Source organism: Arvicola amphibius, chromosome 4, assembly GCF_903992535.2.
Source record: "Arvicola amphibius chromosome 4, mArvAmp1.2, whole genome shotgun sequence".
NCBI lineage: Eukaryota > Metazoa > Chordata > Mammalia > Rodentia > Cricetidae > Arvicola > Arvicola amphibius.
In genome coordinates this window covers 13,568,367-13,590,939 of record NC_052050.1, presented here as the reverse complement: position 1 = coordinate 13,590,939, position 22,573 = coordinate 13,568,367, and the positions used below count along the sequence as shown (strand labels likewise).

The 22,573-nt window shown below is 48.3% G+C and overlaps 1 protein-coding gene across 1 annotated transcript in view; it reads right to left on the bottom strand.

The window, feature by feature from the left end:
* Prkca (protein kinase C alpha) overlaps positions 1-22,573 on the bottom strand; it is a 393,819-nt gene that overhangs the window by 8,545 nt on the left and 362,701 nt on the right. Inside the window, exons 14-16 of the mRNA XM_038326556.2 lie at positions 13,411-13,491; positions 7,639-7,746; positions 5,501-5,641 (exon numbers count right to left, since the gene is read on the bottom strand). Coding sequence (XP_038182484.1) covers positions 5,501-5,641; positions 7,639-7,746; positions 13,411-13,491 — 330 coding nt within the window. The remainder of the gene's footprint in view (positions 1-5,500; positions 5,642-7,638; positions 7,747-13,410; positions 13,492-22,573) is intronic.

Genomic DNA, 22,573 nt, shown 5'->3' with positions numbered 1-22,573 from the left:
TTAAAGACTAGAAGAAAGTGCTTGCTTCTAATCACCAGTGAAAGATGCTGACAGAGAGTGATTTAAAGGCTTAACTCAAACCCCAATGCACCACGATGTGATTTCTTCTGTCTCCAAGGATGGTTAGTGTTTTTAAGTTGTCAGCAAAGCCTGTTGAGCCCCGAGAATCTCAATTTTAATTAGCCTCCCTGTTACTAGCTCAACGGAAAGGCCAGGAAAACGAACCAGTCTGCCACTCAAGAGGGCTGATTAGATGTGCCAGAGACATTATCTCAGTTAGACAGTCACTACAGACTTCCTCCTTCACCTGAGTAGCTGCTGTTCCAGATAAGCAACTTTGCAGACTCATTATAAAAGAACATCGTGCCATGAGATGTCCTCAAGTTTAGAAAATAACACAGGGTCATTATGTTTCAAGAAGCATAATACCTATAACTTAATCTCAAGTGGTTCGGGAAAACACACATGTGCACTGTGTGTGTGTGTGTGTATTGGTTCAAAGAACAAATTGAGAAAAGAACAGAGCAAGCATGGTCAAATGCTAACATCTAGAGAATCTAGACAAGGGGATTGTAGACATTCTTTTAATATCCCCCATCCCACTCCCCACTTTTTTTCCTTGCAGTGCTGGGATTGAACCCAAGGCCTTACACATTCCAGGCAAGTGCTGTACCCCTGAGCCACACCCCTAGCCTTTGGCTCTTTTGAGACAGGATCTCACTATGTAGTTCAGGGCGTCTTCCAGTTCATGATCCCACTACCTCTACCTCTTGAGTACTGGTATTACTGGAGGGCTGCCAACATGCCCAGTTTCCCAACTCCTTCACAGGGCTGAGAAATTCTTTCAAAATAATTTAAAAAAACCAAAAACTTGCCAGCCCCAAACCATCACCATATTCTTTAAACAAGCTAATGACGTCATGCAAGGGGACCCTCATCTTGTAAGCATGCCTGTCGCTGGCTCCCTTCCTGATGGTGGGGAAGGAATCATGATTGTGCCTGCTGATCCGGTGACACCTATGCCTCTGCTTGGCTTGCTGTTCTTACTGGTGTTGACTCTTGAAGCAAGGATGACAACGCCCTGGTGAAAGTTATTCTAGTTTTTCCTACCTCCTTTTGATAAAGTCACTACAATAACTTCCTGATAAAGTCACTACAATAACCTCCCAAGGAAGGCTGCCTCTTGAGAGACTGGCCCATCTAAAAAATGCTTCTCCTACCTGTGGATTCAGGGATATTTAGTTCTTGGTGTTGACTTCACAGGTTAACATCCTTCCTCTAATGTCCCTTTTAGTACGGTGGCTATTTTTGGCTTGTCTGGAAAGCAGCTACTGTGCCTTCTTATGCCAATGGATAGAATTCAAAAGAGGAAAAAAAATCAATTAACTCTATGCTTTTGCTGTGTCTGGGGAAATGGAAGAAGTGGCTCCAGGCCACGTCATTTGCATGACCAGTACACCGGGAGACCAGCCCTGCAGTCAGAGTGGCTGCTTAGGACCTTCACTTCTTAGGCCAAGTAGAAGGAGGGGGCTGTCCTTCCCTGGGTGAGAGTCAGGGGCCAAGCAGACTGGCTGTATTGTTCCTTGTGTGGTACCTCCTCGCCTGCTCGAAGCCACAGGAGAGCAGGAGCATTTGGTTCTGCTTTAACTGAAGAGGGACCTTTCTCAGAGGTGACATGTCTTCCAAAAAGAGCACCTCTTTCATGAAACTGTCTGAATATGGCCAGACTTTCTTTTAATGACTTCGATTGGCTGTGGGGAATACTGGGCACATCACGGCTGAAGTTGACTGTATGTGCTTCCTTGAGCAGCTCACTGGTACCAGGCTGGATGGCATTTTTCTCATAAGGACAAGGGGACAGTTGTCTAGTGGCTTCACTTCTGGATCTGCACAGCACCCCTGTCTGGTTTTAGCTTTACTTTAAGGCAAATTAGCACAGGAAAGCCTCTACCCTGCCTAGGGACAATCTTGACTTCACAGGGGAACATGGAAGCCCCTGGGGGACAGACATCGCTCTGTTGAGGACTGAGCCTTCTCTTCCCTCATTGCTGAGACTCTAGTCCTCATATGTGGTGCCCACCACTCTTGTCTCTTTGTACTCCTGTACGCATGACCTCTCATAGTAGGCAGGCTACAAAACACTGTGGTTCTTGACTTTAATGTCAGTGGGAGATGGAAGGTTCTGTATTGAACTTCCCAATGGGTTCTACACCATAAGGGTCTTTGGCTGTGACACCTCACATTTTGTATGATGGTTTGATCTAAAGGTTAATTTGTTATTCAAGTGATAAAAAGAGGTAAAAAGACTGAACCCCAAGAATCAAGGGAACCCTGATTCTTCTCAGTAAGTTCCATGTCTGCCCTGCTGTGTAATGTCTCTCCCCTCCTAGTGTGTGTGTGGGTTATCAGTAATTCTGGAATCATTTTTCCTCAGAGGTTTTTAAAGTAGTAGAGAGTAGAAAACAAAGAACAAAAACACAACAGAACACCTAATAGACTCCTGAATCCACACGCACAGATGAGCTGCCCTGCAGCCACAAGCCAACATGAGCACGTGAAGTCCCACAGCTGGCACCCGAAAAGAAGCCAGGGCTAATTCCAGGCAGCCGGAGCAGTACAAATGGGAGAACAGCTAATGACTCTTAATCCTGCAATTCTCAGGGAAATGGAATCATCATTGCTTGTTAGAAACCCTCCAGGAAGCCTCCACCAAGATGCCCTCAGAGCCAGGCTCACTGGGAGAACATGGAAGGTTCTGGCAGCCATGCTGCCTGGGTGTGTACAGCAGTAACCGAGAGGCCTATGCTGCTCGCCCCTCTTGGAACTAACTACCTGTTAGAGAACATTCAGCTGCCTTTTTCCTGGATGCTCCGCTGGGTTTCCATGTAGCCATGGATCAGGGAAGTATGTTTCACGTGGGAAGCTGGGAAGCCACATCCCAGAGTCGTGTCTGTCTGCAGCCCTTTCTCCCCGCAAACTATGCTAACCATACCGTGACTTTGACTAAGTTGCTTTCCTCTGTCCCATATGACCTTTCGACTACTGACCTGTTCTTGGTGGGGTATTTCCACGCCAGCTCTGTGCCATGAACAGGGTGACAATCTAGGGACCCTTGCATGAGCCTCCTCACCTGCGATTAGGAGGCGACTGTCTTGGGTCTGGGGCATGGGGGGTAGGGTGGGGACTGAGCTTAAGTGTGACACTCTGATGGCCAGCATATGTCCGGGAATTCCCCCACTTCGCTCTTTGTGAAAAAACAAAACAAACAAAAACAAAGCATCTGACCCCACTTGCTTCTCATGCTTCCCCCCTTAACTGTGCCCCCTCTCTGGCCTGGCATCTGTCCCTACCTTCTTTCTGGCTCCTCCTTCCTTGAGCACAGGATCTAGGGCCAGAAAAGCTCACTGTGAGCATGCGTGGCTTGTTCTTGCCTCTGGCCTCGTCACAAAAGCTGCAGCTTTAGGAACTGCAGTTTCTGTTCTGTCTGTGATGCTGGGGTTGTTTCCTCACAGCCAAATGCAACGTATTCCTTTTTTAAACTAGCACTCAGTAGAAACAAACAAACTGCTGTTCATTGGGAATAAAAAGATAAACACTGCTCATACATCAGCTGTTACCCCAGGAACCACTATGCTTCCAGATCCTTCCACATTCTCAGCTTCCTGAGATAAGTCACTCCTGGTTTTCCCTACCCATGAGTTTAAGGCCGACGACCTATAAAAGCTGGGAGACTGAAATAGTTTTGTTCTGAACCCAAGGTGAGAAGAACCAGAAGAAACTGCTTTATGATTGGGTTTGCAGTGCTCTGCCTCTTTCTAAAAGTGACAGACTGGGAGTTCCTCTCTGCTTGATCCTTTAAGCAGGGTCTACACGGGGAAAGGGGCGGGTGGGTGGCAGTTCTTGTTCCTTGCTTCAGTCCCCACTGCTGACATTGCACGTTTTAATTTAGGGAGATAAGGACAAAGGCAGCTGTGAACAAGAAGAAACTCTCAACCACTGTCCTGCTGAGCTGTCTGCATCAATTCATCTCTCCCCAGCTCTTCAACCAGGTCATGTGACCTGAAGAAGCGGTCCTCATAGGAGTACCCAAATCCAGGGCTGGTGGAAGAGAAGCTGGGAGCATGTGTGTGTGTGTGTGTGTGTGTGTGTGTGTGTGTGTGTGTGTATGTGTGTCTATTTAGTTGCCTGTTTGCAACAATGATTCAGGGGAAAGTCAACTGACCTGATTAATTTTAGTTTGTCTTCAGTCTGGGCTAAAAATGTCTGAGGAGAATAAAGTCCAGTGGACTCGCCACTGCCAGTGATATTTTTGGCGCAGAGGGCACGTGGGCACATCTGAGGAAGGATTTGCTGCCCCTACTCAGCAACTCTGCCACCATAGGGGTCCCCTTGCCTGCTCAGGTACCCTGGTCAGAGACAGATTGGGGCCTATCCGGCAGAGTGGAGGTGATGCTGACCGTGGTAATGGCAGCTCACCTTCCAGTCTCTGGAGAGCATGGGGCAGAGGCTCACTGGGGCTAAGACTTGGAAGGGGTGGGGAGACATCCTGAGCAGTGTGGAGAAGCGGGTGGGGTGTGTGAGGAGTTGGCGTTTTAAAGACACTCGGTTTTGTTTAGTTCTAGGGACAGAAGCTATAAGAAGTGATATAGTGGCTGCCATTCACTACCAGAAGAAGCTGCGGGGCTGTCACCGACACACTGAGACATTGCAGTGGGAAAGGACCCTGATGCCGTTCTGCCCGCATCTGCCAGCTGTGTCTTCTGTCGAGTTACTCTGCCTCTCTGTGTTTTGGTGTCCTCAAATGCAAAGCGGGACAATCATGTCTCTTCATGGGGATGTCAGGAGGACTATATGAACAAATGTTTGAAAAGAGTCTGAAACAGGGGCCATCGTATGACGGGTCAAACAGAACTCTAAAGAATGGGAATCACATAGCGGAAGTTGAAAAAAGCCAGCAATGGTGGAGCTGGTGGTGACTGACCCTCCTCTCAGTGGATGTATGGGTGCGGAAGCCACCATGGGAATGGTGTCCAGGCCCTGCCTGTGAGTTGGTGGAGATCTAGGTGTGCTTTGGGGTCCAATGGTAAGGCGGGATGTCAGGGAGGCTGGAGAAGTAGGCAGATCTAGGAGTTAGAGACCGATCAAGGCCCAAGTTCTGTCGAGGACCAGGAGAGCTCTGCAGGGTACAATGTCCCCAGAGTCTAGTGCAGAACCTGGTGATTAATTGTCTGGGAGTTCTGTGGTCATCCTTGAAAGGGCAAGGAGGGCTAAAGGTCTGTGTATCTGTCCTTTCTCTGTCCTCACATCTGTCCTCACTCTGTGAAGGGAGTGGAATCCTGACCATCAGATTTCATGACTGTGCACGGTCCCGAGCTGGTGGCTCAACCATTTTCCTCACTCTGCCAAGGCCAGGGTCACTAGCCTCCTACTTCCCAGAGAAAGGGAGGGAGGGCCACACCCAGGATCAGGTACACGGCTCAGGATGCTCTTTGGGACTCACCACTTTGGGCTTGAATGGTGGCTGGATCTCCCTGTTCTCCAGTTTTTCCCAGTCGATCCTCCTGAAGAAGGCATGCTCTCTGACATCCCGCTCTCCCTCAGGCCCGCAGCCCAGCCGCTTGGCGGGGTGTTTGGTCATAAGCTGGAGAGAAAGAGACAAAAAGACAGCTTGATGACAGCAGCCTCCCAGAGCCAGCACCTTCCCTGGCCAGATCTGCCTCTGGTGGTGCAGCCTGAGAACACACTGGACGTTCACCAAGAAACACACAAGTGCTCTGACAGGTGCGGCCTGTGGAGAGTGATTTTCACAGTTGGAAACAATGGCCAAATGGAATAAAAATTCAAACAGGCACCTGCGTGTATCATGTGCTTTGAACTGGCATTCTGTCTGTAGATGGGAAGCAGGGACTCAGTGGTAGGGAGCTTCCTTTACAGGGCATACACCTCTAGGTTCAATCTTCAGTACACTAGAGGGGAAGGAAGGGAGATGGGGCAGAGGGAAGGAGGAAGAGAAGTTCATGTTGTTTCTATGCACAACTGACAGAAAGGCTTAAGATCACTGAAAACCATGTGTGCTGAAAGTACCGTAGGCCAGCATCCTGTGGGACGCCGCGACAAGCATCACGTTGCTCCTGTTGCCTGGATAAAACATCACCAGGCACAGGGGCTAGGAAAAAGCACACGTTGCAGCAAAGACAGCAAGTGACTCATTTCAAGGTATGGTGTGGGACTCAGAGGGAGGTGCCAAGCCTGGGCTCTTCCACAGCAAGAGGCTCCTCCAGCTGCCACGGGCACCTTCAAACACACTAAATGATAACACTGGGTGTGGGATGCTCTCTTTTGATGAACTTAAAAGGGAAGTTTGTGATTCAAAGCTTGACCACTAAAAATGAATTAAGCCACCACCACCAGTTAAAATGCTAGCATTGCCCTGAAAGAAGAGGGTTGGCCCAGGATCCAGGAGGTCCAAAACAATTCTGTTTGTAGCGGCCACCAGCCAAGGCAGAAACAATGCAAGTGCCCTCCCCCATGAGTGGAACGCAGAGAAGGACTGTCTGATGTCCAAACAGGGAAAACCATGTAGCAACGTGCAAGAGGGAAACACGGCAACACACGGCTATTTACATGGCTATTTGGCTACATTTACTACTGTCGTGCTGGGCACAACAGGTCTGGGGCACCAGCTGAAGGATCCTCTCCGTGCAAAGGCTGAGACAGGCAAGACTAGTCTGTGTGATTAATACTGATTATCTTGGGGTTGTGGGTAATAGCAACTGTAAGGGGACAGAAAGGACATTAGGGTTCTGTCTCTCTTGACCAGGGTGCAGTTACATGCATGTATCCATTTTGTAAAAATGCAGTGATCTGTCCATGGATGATCTATACCCATTTTTAAAATATGTCTGTCTTAAGAGAGAGAAAGAACGAACTGTGTCATAGATGTGGAGATTAGTTAGGAGAATTAATTAGGAAGCCAGATGTGAGAAATAGCACTCCCCCAGGGCCTGTGATTACTTCTTTATTTTGTAGCTGTGGGTACATGTACACGTGTGAACATGTGTGGAAGACAGAGGTTGTATGAGCGTATGCATGTGTGTGGAGGCCGACCTCAGGTATTGTTTCTCCTTGGAACATAAGGATTGGAGTTAGGCTGGCTGGCCGATGAGCCTCGGGGCTCCTTCTGCCTTTGCTCCAACAGTGTATGCCACCACACCCGGCATGCATGTTTTCCGTGGGTTCCGAGGACTCCCCCACCCCTTGCAATGTTAAGAAATGGACAGGGAACTGAAATGCAGTAGAATAAGAAAATGAGACAGTACTGGAATTCGAGTCTCTTCTGTCCCCTATGCCCTGTGTGTCTCTATGTTTTGCAGCAGCATGCATTAGTGAGAGTTCTGGTCTCTCTTAGAAGGCTGGAAAGGGAAGCCAGGCATGGTGGTGCGTACCAGTAATCTTAGCCCTTGGGAGGTGCAGGCAAGAGGATTGCAAGTTCAAGGCCAGCCTGGGCTACATAGGGAGTTCAGGGCTGGCTGAGCTAGATAGCAAGACCTTGTCTCAAAAACAACATTCAGTATGAAAGGGTATTTCCTCTGCCAGCCATCCTGGTGGACCACCAGAGGGAAGCCCGGATGCACTCACTCCTTTGCAGATGGAGACGGCTTCCTTCGACAAGGACTTGGGGTAGGACACATTGTGCTCCATTATAGACTGGAACAGCTCGTCCTCATCTTCACCATCAAACGGAGGCTGCTCCAGACAGAGATGGGAAAACAGAAGGGATAACACGTTACCACGGCGCTTGAAGATCTGTGAGAAGAAACGACCGCCTTTCCCCACACACCACAGGCGGCAAGGTTAGCTCCATGAAGGCGGAGGCTGATTTGATTATCTTTAATTAGGCTACTGGTTGTGTGTTTCCCATTTTTTAACTGTCCCTTTCATTATCTTGCCTCAAGAAACCCAAATAATCTTTAGGGAAAATGTTTTTGGAGTAGTGTGGTTAGTGATTTACAAATAAATTATAATTAATCTATTAATCTTGTAATTATGTGCTAAAAATCTAATTATGAATAAGTCAGGTTACAGATGGCTTTATGTTTAGAGGGTACAGAGAATGCTTTCTGCCTTTACTTGGGATGGAAGAAACTCAGAACAGGGACAGAACTGGGGCCCTTCTGACCAGATAAGACAGGCAGCCTGCTTGGTGGCAGTGATAGGAGATAGCTTCTGGATATGTCCTTTGTCTCTTGTACTGGGCTAACGATAACCATCCTGAGATATGGAGGACTGATAGTACCATGGACCACCATGGCTTTGAGGTCACATGACTTTGGGACAGAATTCTAACTCTACTTCCCAGCTGGGTGCTCACACTGAAGCAGCTTACCTGTTAGACACACCAGTTCCCAGGATGAGGTCTCTGGCTAGTCCAGAGCCCAGTGGGTGGTACCCAGAAAGAGTTCAAGGAAGGGTACGTAGAGTTGTTATTGAGGCAGAGGAACCTTTAGTGATGGGGATGGGGTGTAAGAGATCCCAAGAACCTGTCTGTGCCCAACATGCTCTTTAAGCATTATCTCAATGACATCTTTGTTAGAGGGATATTCAATCACACTGTGAACCCTGAGTTCGCATTTGCAGTAATTAAATAAAATTAACTTTAGGTAATGAGGCTGAGAGAGCAACTAGTTGACAGAAGGTAATCATAGAGCACCAGAGGGCATCTGGAAACACAGGTCTTTTGGAGAGCCAGCAAGAGGAGGTGAGCTAGTCATGACCCAGCCTCTCTGAGCTAGCAGGTTTTCACCCCAGCCTTTGAATCTTGAGTCTTATTTATAAATAGAATGATAGAGATTAAGTTAAAGCTATCTTTAGGGGCAGTGACAGAGCCAGTGTCTGTGGGAACAGAATCCCCGCCAGGCTGCAGCCTGAGCAGCCAGGCCGCAGCTAGAGAAGCAGACCGGTAACCGTGGAGCTGAAATTGCTGTCTGAAATAGCAGTGGATTTAAGGCACAGCCACCAAGCCAAGGGCTCTGTGCTGTCCTCCTCACTCCAATGGGATGTACCCAGAAGGACTGGACCTGCGGGAAATTCCTGATATTCTCTTTGGTACGACCAACCTTGAACTTAACATAAAGATGGCAGGGGCACCCCTGGTAGAGTAGAGAGCTTTGAAGGCGAACTGGGCATGGGGCCAGGGCAGGAGAGCCACATGCTCTGAGGGAAAGACACCAAGTCTACAAAGAGCCCTCCCTTTGGGCTGGCCATGGGGGGATGGAGGTTTGGCTGGCTAGTGCCGTTTCATTTTCTTTCTCTTATTCTCTAAAAAACAAACCAAACCAAACAACCAAGCCAAAAAAACACCCAAGAGCTTCCTTTCCGGTTGCAAATGCCCAGCTCTGAAGAGCATGAGTGACTTGGTGGCCCTGTGCAGGTGGGGCTGGGAATTCGTCATGGCTGGATGGGCGGAGCCCATGTGTGTAGATGAAACCCGACACCAGAGGGCCCCCGCAGGGCAGGCGGGGGGGGGGGGGGGGGGGGGGGGGGGGTGGGGTGTTTGGCTGCAGATGGCCTGTGCTGACTGTTGTCCAACACACTACCTTCTCGACCCTACACCAGGCGTCCTCTCAATGCCTCTCACTGACACCCACACAGCGTCTCACCTTCCCTGATGAGGGACCCAGAAGAGTGTCTGAGCTCTGGTCAAGGAGGTTTTCGCAATTATGCTAGACATGCTATGTCCCGAATGAGGCTGTGAGCTGCGCCCTGCCATGAGGGCAGCCAAGTCTGAGTCTGAGGTGAGCACGCTCTCTGCAGGGTAAATGGTGTCTCAGAGGTGGCCATGGCATAGGCTATGTCTCCAGATCATCAGCTGGCCACCTCCCAGTAAAGCCTTCTGGTTTTGAGTTCAGATAAGCTACATTATTTGTAGGTCTTTGACTCCTTATTCAAAACTATTGTGAGGTTAGGAAGATGGCTCCGTTGGTAAAGCACATACCATGAAAACACGAAGAGTTGAATCTCAACTCCAGAACACGTTTTTAAAGGAGCAGAACATGGCGGTGCATGCCTATAATTTCAGAACTGGTAGGCAGAGACAGGAGAATCCCTGGATAGGTTTGCTAGCTTACTCAATGAGCTCCAGCATCTATGGGAGACCTGATCTCAAAAGATAAAGTGGAAAGCAACCAAGAGAGACACCTGTGGATACCTCTGGCCTCCATACATACACATACACACATGCATATGCAACACTCACATACACATTCATGCAGGCAGGCACGCACATGTATGCACACATGTGTACATAAAATACACACCACTATTACAGTAGAGTTCAAGATAATGCCAGAACACATGATGCATGTATGTGTGTATATATGTATGTATGTGAATAAATAAATAAATTCAAGCTACTGAGTCCATTTAGTATTGCTTGTGTGAGTATTTTTTAGGGCTGACCACTTGGGACTAGATGACCATTCACCTCTAGGGAGGACTAATTCTCCCTCTCTCAGCAGGTTTTATTAGCTATAACTTCATCCAGGGGTGGTGTCCCATGTGACTTCCCCCATGCCCAATGGCATGTCATCTGGGACTGTCGTTCACTTTTTAGGCAGCCACACTGTAGATATTTCATGGGTATAGCTTCCCTGCCATATCTACACACAAATACTCTCTTATTTTATTCATAGCCTCTCAGGGCTTCTTATATTATTTTCAAATAAGATACTTAACCTGAATCCGCTGTTTTTCTGACTGCTGCAAACACATTTTTCTCGGTAGCCAGCCATGTTCCCAGGCAGAGCTAGAGAGCCACCAAGATGTCTTCAGATGGATTCATGGGTCCTTGGGTGCATTCGGAATTGCTTCCAACATTGCAGGCTACTAACTAGACTAGCAGAAGGCTGGTAGAATGAGCTCTGTGCGTGCCAGCTCTTTTCTTCTCTGAATTACATAAGGATCAACATCCCAGGTGCGGGATTGTACAGCAAAGGATGTGAGCATGTTTATGTTCTTGCTAGGATCCTTTAGCTCACCCTGGGGCCTCTTTATAGGTAATTGTGTACTCCCAGGCCCTGGGGCTGAAGGCAGGTCAGTGGTGACAGGTTACAATTACATCCATCTTCCTTTCTAATAACACCAGCTCCTACAATGTGAGGAAATCTGCTGCCTAGGTACGGGGTACATGACCATTTCAGACTGCTTCTCTCCCCGACTGCCCCCATGCCTACAGCTATTTTTAAATGTCTACCAATATGGACGCAGTGTTCTGAGCTCAGTTCTCCATTAACGAGTCTTGGGTTTGTGTAAAGAAAAATTTCTGAACGTGTTGTACCCCACATCCCACTTGGAGAGCTCTGAGCTCTAATCAGACAAATGAGGTGATGGTTCCCACAGCACAGAGTGGTTCCTGAATCACTTCCTAATAGGCAGTGGGTAAGGGCCCTGCTATGTTGACTTGCAGATTGCTGAGGACCTGGACACACATACACACACACACACACACACACACAGAGAGAGAGAGAGAGAGAGAGAGAGAGAGAGAGAGAGAGAGACACGCATGCACGCACACACATACACGTACACACACCATTTGGACTGAAGGTTCAATTACTGAGATGAAGACCCCAATGCTGATAAACAGCTCTGAAAAGAAAAGAACACATTGATATAAGAGCCAGTCCCCTTATGACAGATAGTGTGAGCACTTGGAGCCAAAATGGGCTCATCAGAGGGCCACATGAGCACTATTAATGCCCCAGCCCCAAGCAATTATGTTTGTCAAGCCATCCAGAACCTGGATACAGATTCGGGCTATTCAGACTTAATGGGCCCACTTGGCTGCTGACAGCTGATAAGCCAAAGGCAACCAGCTACCTTTCCCGGCTCATTTTTTTTAGCCTTCCACAGTTAAGGAAGACAAATTTAGTGCCTAACGCATCAGACAGGCTCATAACCAATCTTCCTTCTCAGTGCCTGTATCTATCTCTGCTTGTTGCCGAGTCCCCATGGCTGTGTGTTTGAGTGACACCCAAGGCTGAGTCACAGACACACCAGGAATTCACTTCCCTTTGCGAGGCTCTGATTGGAACCGTGCCTGCCATTTGTGGGCAGCTAGGTGAGGCTACGTGGAACAAAAATTGGGGCCTCTGCCCAGCATGGCACCAGCATGTTGGGCACCTTGCAGGTATCATTTTTGAGGACTAGTACCCTTTTCAACCCAAAGTAAAGACTTTGAGAGATACATGCAAGGCAGGCTAAGTGGTTCTGAGAAGCAGAGTGGGGGAACAGGGCAGAAGGTGTATGGGAGCTCCCGGTGTGTTCCTGGAAGACCTGGATACAAGGCCTGAGATGGTTCATCCTGTCAATTTGGTGAGATTCAGGATCACCATGGAAACACATGCTTGGGAAGACCTGCCTTCAAGGTGGGTGTCAGCATCCCATGGGCTGAGATCTGGGACTGAACAGAAATGAGAAAGCCAGCTAGAGCAACATTCACCCCTCTCTGCTTCCTGATTGGGTGCAGCGTGACCAGCTGTCCCTGGGGACACTGTGACCAAAGCAAACAGGCCCTTCCTTAAGCTGTTCCTGTCACCACAAGGTCCTAGGAAGACTTTACTTCCTGAAGAATGTGGTCTAGGAAGTCCTGGGTGTAATGGTCTGCTCTGTCCCTTTAAGAGATAAGCCACGCCCACTCCCTCCTGTCCTCTGAGGCAAGCTGATCTTCAGCTTCCAGCCTGAGTCCCTTCCTTTTCAGTCTCTCAAAGAGGGAGCTTCTGTCTCTCCCTTCTTCCCACTTCTCTCCCCCTCTCCTCTCTCCCCTTTTCTCCCTTCTCTCCTTCCCTTCCATAACCCACTAAATAAATATCCAACTTTACTCTGCATTGTGCCTATCCATGTCTCTGTCTCTCACCCATGTGGTCTCGTGGCTTGCCCATCCATCTGTTTCTCCTCGTGGGACTGGCTGCACCATCAAGGTCTCTCACTCACCATGTGGCTCCCTGCCTGGGACTTGTGGCCTGCTGCAGCCACTTGGGGAACTACACGGTCCCTGCTGGTATTGGCTGCTCTGGGGACCCACTGCCCACTGCCTGCCACCACTTTGGGGACCTGCGGAATGGTCTCATGGCCTGTTGCCTGCTGCAGTCACTTGGGGCCTGCAGCATTTTACTTTTACCATAATAATGGTGCTCCATGTCCACACTCTAGGCTGTACTCTCCATTTGGAGTTTGTATGATTGGCAGATTATCATCTGCTCTCTGGAACTTTTCTCCATCTCTCCCTGGGTCAGGGACTTAGATAAACACTGGCCCCACTATGCTGCCCTCCTGCCATCACAGCCTCTGTTGAGTGGAAGCTACACCACATGCAAGAGCAACAAACAGATGCGAACATGTAGGAAACGTTACCTGCCCGGCCAGCATCTCGTACAGCAGCACACCATACGCCCACCAATCCACGGATTTTCCATAAGGCTGGTAAGCGATTATCTGCACGAAAACACACACATCAGTTATGTGTTGCAGTCACTCGAAGCACTCCTGTCAGGAGAGGTTAAGTCAAGCAGGCAGGTATGCAAACACAGTTCTTGCAAACGAGGTGGTTGTAAATTCTGTCTTGATTTCAACACAGAGGGACAAGGAAAAGGACCCTTCAAAGGGGGTACACTGAGAACTGCCATTCCAGGATACAACACCCAATCTTGTTTCAGGATTCCTCTTGTGAATTTTCTTGGAGACATCACTGACTATGTTAGAACTACTTACCCTTGTGGAGAAAAATAAACAGTGATTTGGATTTTAATGGTTAAAAAACACAAAAGGCTCAAGAATTATGAACACTTAATGCTCTTGCAGAGGACCCAGGTTTGGCTACCAGAACCCACATCGGGTGGTTAGAATTGTCTGACACTCTAGTTTCAAGGGATCTGATGCCCTCTTCTGGCCTCTCCAGGCACCTGCATGTACAGGGTGCACAAACTCAGGGTACACACATAAGATAGACAGATAACATAGATACATAGATAGATACATAAATATATCTTTAAAAACAATACCAAGAGAGGTCATATACTTTTGAAGGGTTACAATGGTTTAGGGATAGCACATTGATGGTCAGTGTTGGAGGGAGGCTGCCTGTTTGTTCCTGGCTGCCTGGCCCCAAAATAATCACACAGAAACTGTATTAATTAAATCACTGCTTGGCCCATTAGCTCTAGCTTCTTATTGGCTAACTCTTATATATTAATTTAACCCATCTCCATTAATCTGTGTATCACCACGAGGTGGTGGCCTAACGTCAAAGTCTCAGCGCGTCTGTCTCCATCAGCTCCATGGCTTCTCTCTAATTTCGCTTTCCTGCTCCCATGCTATAGGCCAAGCCAGTTTCTTTATTCATTAACCAATAAAAGCAACACATAGACAGAAGGCTCTCCCACATCAGCTCAGTAAGTTAATTTCTACTGATTTATCCCTGATGGTTGTCATTCTCAATAAGAATTAACTAACAAGAAAATTTACAAATAGGATCATGTTAGCTTATAGTTAGTTACTTTATTCAACAGTAGAGCATGGGAACTGGAGAGATGGCTTGGTGGTAGAGAACACTTGTTGTTCTTGTAGAGGACCCAGACTTGATTCCTAGTACCCACAGGGTGGCCCACAAATGTCTGCAATTCCAGTTCTGGATATCCCCCCTTTTCTGTACTCTTGGGTACCAGGCAAGTAAGGGATACTCAGACATACATGCAGGCAAAACATTCATAACACAACATCTTAAAAAATAGCAGGCCACGAACATCTCTGCAAAAAACCTTTGACTATTTCTGCAGGACAAATTCCTATAAATAGAACCATTGGGTCGAAACAGTTCTTTTTGCTTTGGAAGTAAAGCTCTGGACATGCTGCCAGATTGCTTGCGGGGCAGCACAATGCACTGCTATCTGCAGCAAAAGAGTTGAGTCTGTGTCCTTGAATTCTCACCAAGGGCACTTACTGTCGTTGTTTCCCAAAGTGCCACTGTGATGACTGAAAATGATATTTCAATAGTCTTTTTATTTTCATTTTTTTTTTTTTTTTTGGTTTTTCGAGACAGGGTTTCTCTGCAGCTTTAGAGCCTGTCCTGGAGCTAGCTCTTGTAAACCAAAAAAACAAAAAACAAAAAACAAAAACAAAAACAAAAACAAATCATTTTATTCACATGGGAATTAGACACCTGTGTTTCTCTTCTTAGTAAGCTTCCCATTTACCCTGATGGGCAGCTCCATCCATTCATTCTTTTTGTTTGTTTGTTTCTCGAGACAGGGTTTCCCTGTAGTTTCTAGAGCCTGTCCTGGAACTAGCTCTTGTAGACCAGGCTGGCCTCGAACTCAGAGATCTGCCTGCCTCTGCCTCCCGAGTGCTGGGATTAAAGGCGTGCGCCACCACCACCCGGCTCCATCCATTCATTCTTTTGGAGACTATGGGAAGTGCTAGGGATACACTGCAGAAAGGACGCGATCCCTACACTCACACCGAGTACAGGGATTTTTTTTTTTATTGATTAATGAAAGTTCTTTATATATATTCTCGGAGAAGTTCATCACTGCCACCCTCGGCTCGTACATCAGATGATCTCAGTTCTGGGGTACAGTGTGCAACCTCAGCACCAGAATTTCCTTTCTACACTTTCCCTCAGGGGTCTGCTGCTATGATAAACATCTCTAAGGAGCCAGAACCCTGGGGTGAAAGGGAAACGGTAGCTAGGGATCCTTTCTTGAGGACAGGTGATCAGATCCACAGATCTGGGATGCTGTTACAGTCATGCTGCCCAGGGGCCATCAGCCATGTGTTTTCTAAGCATACGAGATATAGCTAAGTCTAAACTATCTCTAGGTATAAAATAGTTATAAGATATTGATAATTTCATAAAGAAAGGAAAATCACTCCTTTGCGATTTTTTAACTTTGGGCATACTAGGTTAAATAAGATATCAAACAAAATCAATTTCACCTGCTTCTTTTGTGACCATTAAAACCTTGCGTCTAAGTACAGCTGTGATCTGCACTTCAGTTTCATTGGGTGGTGATGGTTCTGGGCGCTCAGAGTCTATCAGAGTCTAGCGCTCACTTAGGTTCTCTGGCTCACACTGGCCTCAGGGGTCCAGCTCTGCGCAGAAGATGAGGTTCAGAGAGCACAGAACAACTATGAGAGTCTCTTGGGTCTGTCACCGATGGGGACAGATGCAGGTGCCTCTGGCACTTGTGGGCCAAGGGAGGCTTCCAGCCAAGCTTGGGCTGCCTGATACACCGAGGCCCAGGGCCAAAGGCTGCCATAGCAATTTGGCTTCCCGTAATGGGACCGCTCACAAAAGGAGGCCAGCTTGGCAAGGAGGGCGAGAGTTGGCGGGTTTCCCTGCCGCACATGGGAGGTTGAACTTTGGCTTTGAAGACAGACCCCGACCCGGGCCACTGTCACTCCCTTTAGAGCCCTCTGTCACTATGATCACTGTGATTATTCGCGTGTGAGCCAATTGCTGGGGGGACTGTCAGGATGTTACAAATGGCTGCCTGTCTTGTGAGAGTGAGGTATGAATGGCTTCCCTCCAGAACGGGCACGGGACCAGGGCATGAAAGGACCAGGGAGGTGGCTTCTCATTTCCCATTAGGCCAATGGGCCCAGTAAGGACTACCGGAAGGCCATGGCTTGCAGGCCACCCAGACTTCTCCCCTCTGCCAAGGCTACTGGCTTAAAGGCACCCCAGAGTAGCTGACACTCTAGACGATGTCTGACTCGTGATAGGTCAGAGATGGGAGAGCTTGGGGACACTGTGGGACGATACTGGAAGAATCAACATCAGCACCACAGGCTAGGGTCTTGATCTCTTAATTCATCTCCACCTTCTGAGGCCCATTTCAATGAAAAGGAGCTGAGGCAGATAGAGGTTGTGTAGCTTATGCTTCCACAGCTGCTAAGTGGCAAAGCTGGACAAGGTCCTTGGTCATCTGGGTGGCTTCAGCAGCTTTACTTTTCACCATTTTAATGTGCTGATCATCTTGGTCAAAGACTTAATGGGAGCCAAACAACAGGGAAACCACTCTGCCCTCCATGTTTCTGGCACCCTGCCTATGGACCCTGTAATACCACAGAGTGTGAAGACAGTGTTTCTATTGATTCATATGCTTGAGCTGAATCCCTATCTTATTTTTAAATAAATGAAAGGTCTGACCACACATATACATACATGTGCGTGTGTGTGTGTGTGTGCGCGCGCACACACACACACACACACACACACACACACACACACGGCTCTTTCTAAGCTGCCATTGGAAAAATAATGGCCTGCATGTATAAAATGTGTTCACGTCTTTTTAATCTCAAGGAAACAAAAGATAGTTCTCCTCTCTCCTTTTATTTTCAAAAGTAAAACCATTTTATTTTGATGGAAGATTTACATAAGGTTGTTTTGAGAAACATCATAAATTCCAAAGGAAGGCACACAGGACCCGTGAGAGCAGCTTTGTGCAGACCACTGAAACCACTGGCTACCTGTGCAAGCAGCAGCACCAGGGAAGAAGCAGCAGGCCTGCCAGGGAGTCCCTTGGATGCTCTGTCTGGACCCTGAGTTCAATTACTTCTCCCTTACTCATGCACTGTACTTCAGGGCCAGACAGCTCCTGAAAACCTTCACACAAGCCCAGATTTCCCCTCTTGGGGACTGTACCCATCACAGGAGACATATTTCTGTGCCAGCATCAGGACCTACTCAGCACTGGGTAGACACATAAGGCTTTGGTGGAGAACTGAGAAGATTGGAGCCCATCTACTTCTTAGGCCCACCTGACTCTGTGGATAAATTAAAAGGGCCTCAGGCTTGCTGGGATGTTAAGACTGAGCAGGGCTCGGAGGTGGTGCAAACCTAGTGTCTTCAGGGTTCTGGACAGGAACCTAAGCCTAAGGTCAGAAAAGTGCTTGCTTGAGATTTCCAGGCTTGTCAATCTGTAAGGTCAGGGAAAGATCTCGAGGCTCCCAACTGTCCCCTTGGGCTGCACCAGGCCTGAGACCAGAGGGTGATGATACACAGGAGACACTGCAGCAGGGCAAGGGTGAGACAAAACTCTGATGACCCATCAGAGCTCAACACTCAATGGAAGGAGACAGACTGGGGTGAGAGGGCTCAGAGTCCAGCTGCTGGGAATCAGCTCTGCCGCTTGGGGGCTGAGTTGTTGACAGTTGCTGGCTTTCCCCAGCTGTGATTGGAAGCCCAGCCTCTGCCTGGCAAGTGTGTGGTAAGGATGTGATGCCACTGTGCACACGCAAATGTGCTTATGCCAGGGAACTACAATATGTGTCGCACACGGTGCCTGGCATCAGAAGTAAGAACCAGCCCCTAGACCTGTGGGTGAAAGGTGTTCAGGGCAATAAAGTCAACCTGGCTCAAGAGAGGAGCGAGGAAACACTCCCTCATGAGAGGCGGTCCTCAAAGCACACATGGAACACTCTGAAATGACTATTGCCACCTGGACATTCAATTAATATTAACCCTTTCAATTCAGTCCCTCAACAAATGCTAGCAAACTATGTGTCAGACACTACATAGAGCATGGGACATAGAAGTAAATAAACACACATACATATACATGCACACACACACACACACACACACACACACACACACTCCACCTCCAAACAATTGGATGAGTTCCTGTTACAATGATAACTCCCACTCTCTCTTTCCCTACCTGTCACTATTTATGGCTGACATATCTTGTCTTTTGGGGGGGGCATTCTGCTAGACATCAGGGATAATGGCTCTAACTGGGGAGACATGTGAAATGAATACTTGGAAAGGTAATATCTACGATCACAGACAGTAGAACATTATATGAGGAATATCTGTAATATTTAAAATCTCCAGGAGAATTATGTGAGAACAACAGATATGACCAGTTGGAAGACTGGGCAGACAAAAATGATGCTTCTGCCTATGACTGAAGAGAACAGGAAGTGTCTACGTCTATTTGGATGGAAATCGTCTTCCTATCCAAAGGGAGGGACACTTGTATGACAGCATGAGGACTCAAGTTTTACCCCCAGCCCCTGCATGAAAACCTGAGTATGGCCTTGTATGTACCCATACTCCTAGTGCTGTGGGAGGCGGAGGCAGAGGCAGGGGGATTGCTAGAAATTGCTGGTCACTAGCCTAGCTCCATGTTCAGTGATGGCTCCTGCCAAAGAATAAATCCGAGAGTGGGAGAACAAGGTACCAGGTGTCCTCCTCTGACCTCTGTATGCATGCTCACAGGTGGGCACACCACCACTAAGTTCTGAGTTGTCTAGACTAGGCAGAATAGAAGCAACTGACAAGCAACAGATGTGGGCTTAGGGGCTGCTTCTTCTGAGTTAGGACAAGCTCATTCAAGTCAGACTCAGTACTAGAAGCTGTACTTTGGGGAAGGAATTACAGATGTCATGCTAAGTTCTTAAAAGAGCAAGGTTATAGCAGGGACCTAGCCAATGGGGAGGAATTCAAAAGCCTGAAGTTCAACAGAAGGCTGTCTTCAGTGGCGGCTGTTAAGATTGCACAGGGTGACACAGGGCAGAAACCAGTGAGTCTGGAATCAAATGCTGCCATGATCCTTCTGGCCTCTCTACAGGAGGCGCCTCCACGGACCAAGGCGGTGCCTGCCTTTGGGATTCATAGCCCAGTATTCACCTGCAGCCCAGCAGCCTAGGGACTCACTCCCCTTTGAAGCCCAGGGAACCAGACCCACACTTGAGAACACAGTAATTGCTTACCCAGGACAGGCTCAAAAGGAGGGTTAGGGGTGAGGTTTGTGTCTGTACGAGCTGTTTAGATGGAACAAAGATTTCCCAGAGTGGGGAGCTCCAGCAGTTCTTTGGAGATGTGTTTGGGAAGAACAGGAAGAAAGGTATACCAAGACAGGGCTGCTGATGGGCCAGGTCCCTCTGGCTATCGGTGAGCCTTGGGTAGGCTGTGCCCCCTCCAAGTTTCCTTTTCCTGTTGAACCAAGGGAAGCACAACCAGCCTCAGAGAACTGGTGCACAGGGGCAGGAATGAAACGAGGCACCAGATGAGAGCAGGGGGACCACACTAGGAGAAGAGTGAATGTTGGTGATAGCTCTTGAGACACCAGCTTCCTCCCCACCATTACTGAGGCAATTTCATAGAGGAAGAGGGAAAATACAGCTCGGAAATCCCTGGCCCATTTTCATAGGATTTAAATAAATCTCTAAATGAAGAGCCCATTACTGTAGGCCCCCGAGTATCTGGGGGGAACAACAGAATGGCCTCTGGGCTCTAGCAATGAGCTCTGCCCGTGAGAGCAGCTCATGGGGGTGGGGGGGCTTACGTGGGGGTGTGATGGGTGCTCGGTGTCAGCTGAGGCGGAAGCTGTAACTCTCTTCTCAGGACAACGGGTACTGCAGGGGAAAGCTGCCCAGCCCTGGGTGCAAGGTCCAGGCCGACCTTACATGAGCCAAATATCATTTCCTTATGTGCAAAGCAGAACTGATGGTGGGATCAAATGGCAAAAGGTATGTGCTCCCTGCTCTACGATGTAGTAGGTATTCACCAAGGGGTAGTGAAGCTACTACTGGTTCTTTCTGAAGGTCACTGGGAGGGGATCATGGGGAAGAAGAGGCACACCGTCTTCTAGGGCACAATAGCACAGACGGTACCCAAGGCTGCAGAGAGCGAGGCTGAGTGGATGGGATCAGAGGCCAGGGAATTAGGAGATGAGGGCTGCAGGCAGGCAATAAAACACGAGGTCGTGTGCCCTACATAATTCACAGCTGTTCTGAGGAGAACCACACAGTCTAAGGAAGACGCCAAAGGAGAGTCTGATTTGGGTGGGCTCTTTTAAGTGTTTCTCTGAGGGAAAGCAGATGCATCTTCTCCCCAGTGCCTAAGTCTCTGGACCGTGACCCCACAGAGAGAGAAGCTGGCCTCTGATGGAAAGAGAGCTTTGCTGGCTTTATCATTTTCTTTCTTTAATCAATTGCTTTTTTCTTAAGGCCAGGCGTGGGGCCCACGGTCCACGGCAGCTGGAGGAGGCTTGCTTGGGCTGCCGCTTGCTTCGCCTCTCTCTCCGTTAGCGGAGTGCCAATTTACTGCCTGACTGCTCGGCTGCGTAGTCTGTGAGAGCTGTTTTCTCGCTGTGGTTTTTAATTTTTTTCTTTTAATTGTCTCTACCTCCTCATGGCCTTTCCTGGGGGGAGTTTACAAGGGTGGGAGGGGTGGACCTGGGAGGACCAGGAAGTGAATGTGATTGGGATGCATTATGTGAAATTTTCAAATAATCAATAAAAATATTATGCTAAAAAGTATAATTGTTATTCATTGCTTCCTCCAGGTGTATATGTGTGTATGTGTGCGTGCGTGCATGCATGCATTAACCTGTGTGTGCATGTGCCTGTGGAGGTCAGAGGTCAACACTGGTCCTCAGTCTCTCTCCATGTTAGTGAGTTCAGTTCCAGAGCTCAGATATATAGTTAGACTAGCTGGCCTTAAGGCCTCTAGGATCCCCGTCCCCATCTCTGCACCACTAGAGCCATAGAGGTGTGCTATTGTGGTTGCTTTTCCATAGGTGCTGGATCTGAACTAAGGTCTGGATGACTGAACAAGCAGCTCTTTACCCACTCGTCATCTCCCCAGCCCCCAAATGCTCACTTTTAATTGCCTTTCTCCCATGACTCTAGAGATGATGTAACACATGGGGAAAAAAGTCTGGGCTCTGGGGTCAGGAGGTTTAGGGTCGACATTCAAGTTTAACTTTGCCCGCAAATAGGTGTGTGATCCCGGGGAGGTCACAGGACCTCAATACGCTGATCAAGATGTGTTCAGGAGACTTGGGACAGAACCAATATCACATGGAAGAGGTGCTAAGCACATTCCCTGTGTGAGCAAGGCTTGAGAATGTCCCATGGGTGACACACTATAAACAGGTTTCCCTCCCATTGCAGCAAGGGTACACAGAAGGACAATGGCCCATCACTTCCTTCATGGAAGGAGGGAAGACGATGCTGGTGGGGCCGGCATTTTAAAATGCCTTCCTCCCAAACAAGCCATCAAGATTGATAGGAAAGAATCCAGTGGGAGAGGGACGATTGCAGAGCCCTCCAAGTGTGGCTCCAAATAATGAAACAATGTTTGAGAGAAATTGGCCCTGGTTCTCCAAGCATCAAAGAGGGCGGGCACTGTATAGATGACTTCAGAGGAGGAAGACTAAAGACTCTGTGGTCCTGGGTGACTGCTGAGCTTTGGACTTTTCCCAGCTTTCTGAGTTACATCCTTCTCGAGAGCCCCTCTCTTTCTCAGTAAATGGTCACTGCATCTATCAACATACATGTGCCCCCAGTCTAACACTCTGTTCCAAGACACAAGAACCCGGTCATCTCAGTGGGTGCCCCTGGACTCTGAGCCATGCCTCTCAGGCTGGTACTTGAGAGTCTGCCGAGAGATACGTGACTTGTGATTAGTCTTCTCGAGGACTCTTGGGAAGCCAGAGAATCCTTGGGATGTGTGAGTGTACCAAGCGTGCATGGAGAAGGATTTTCTGATAACACCCTT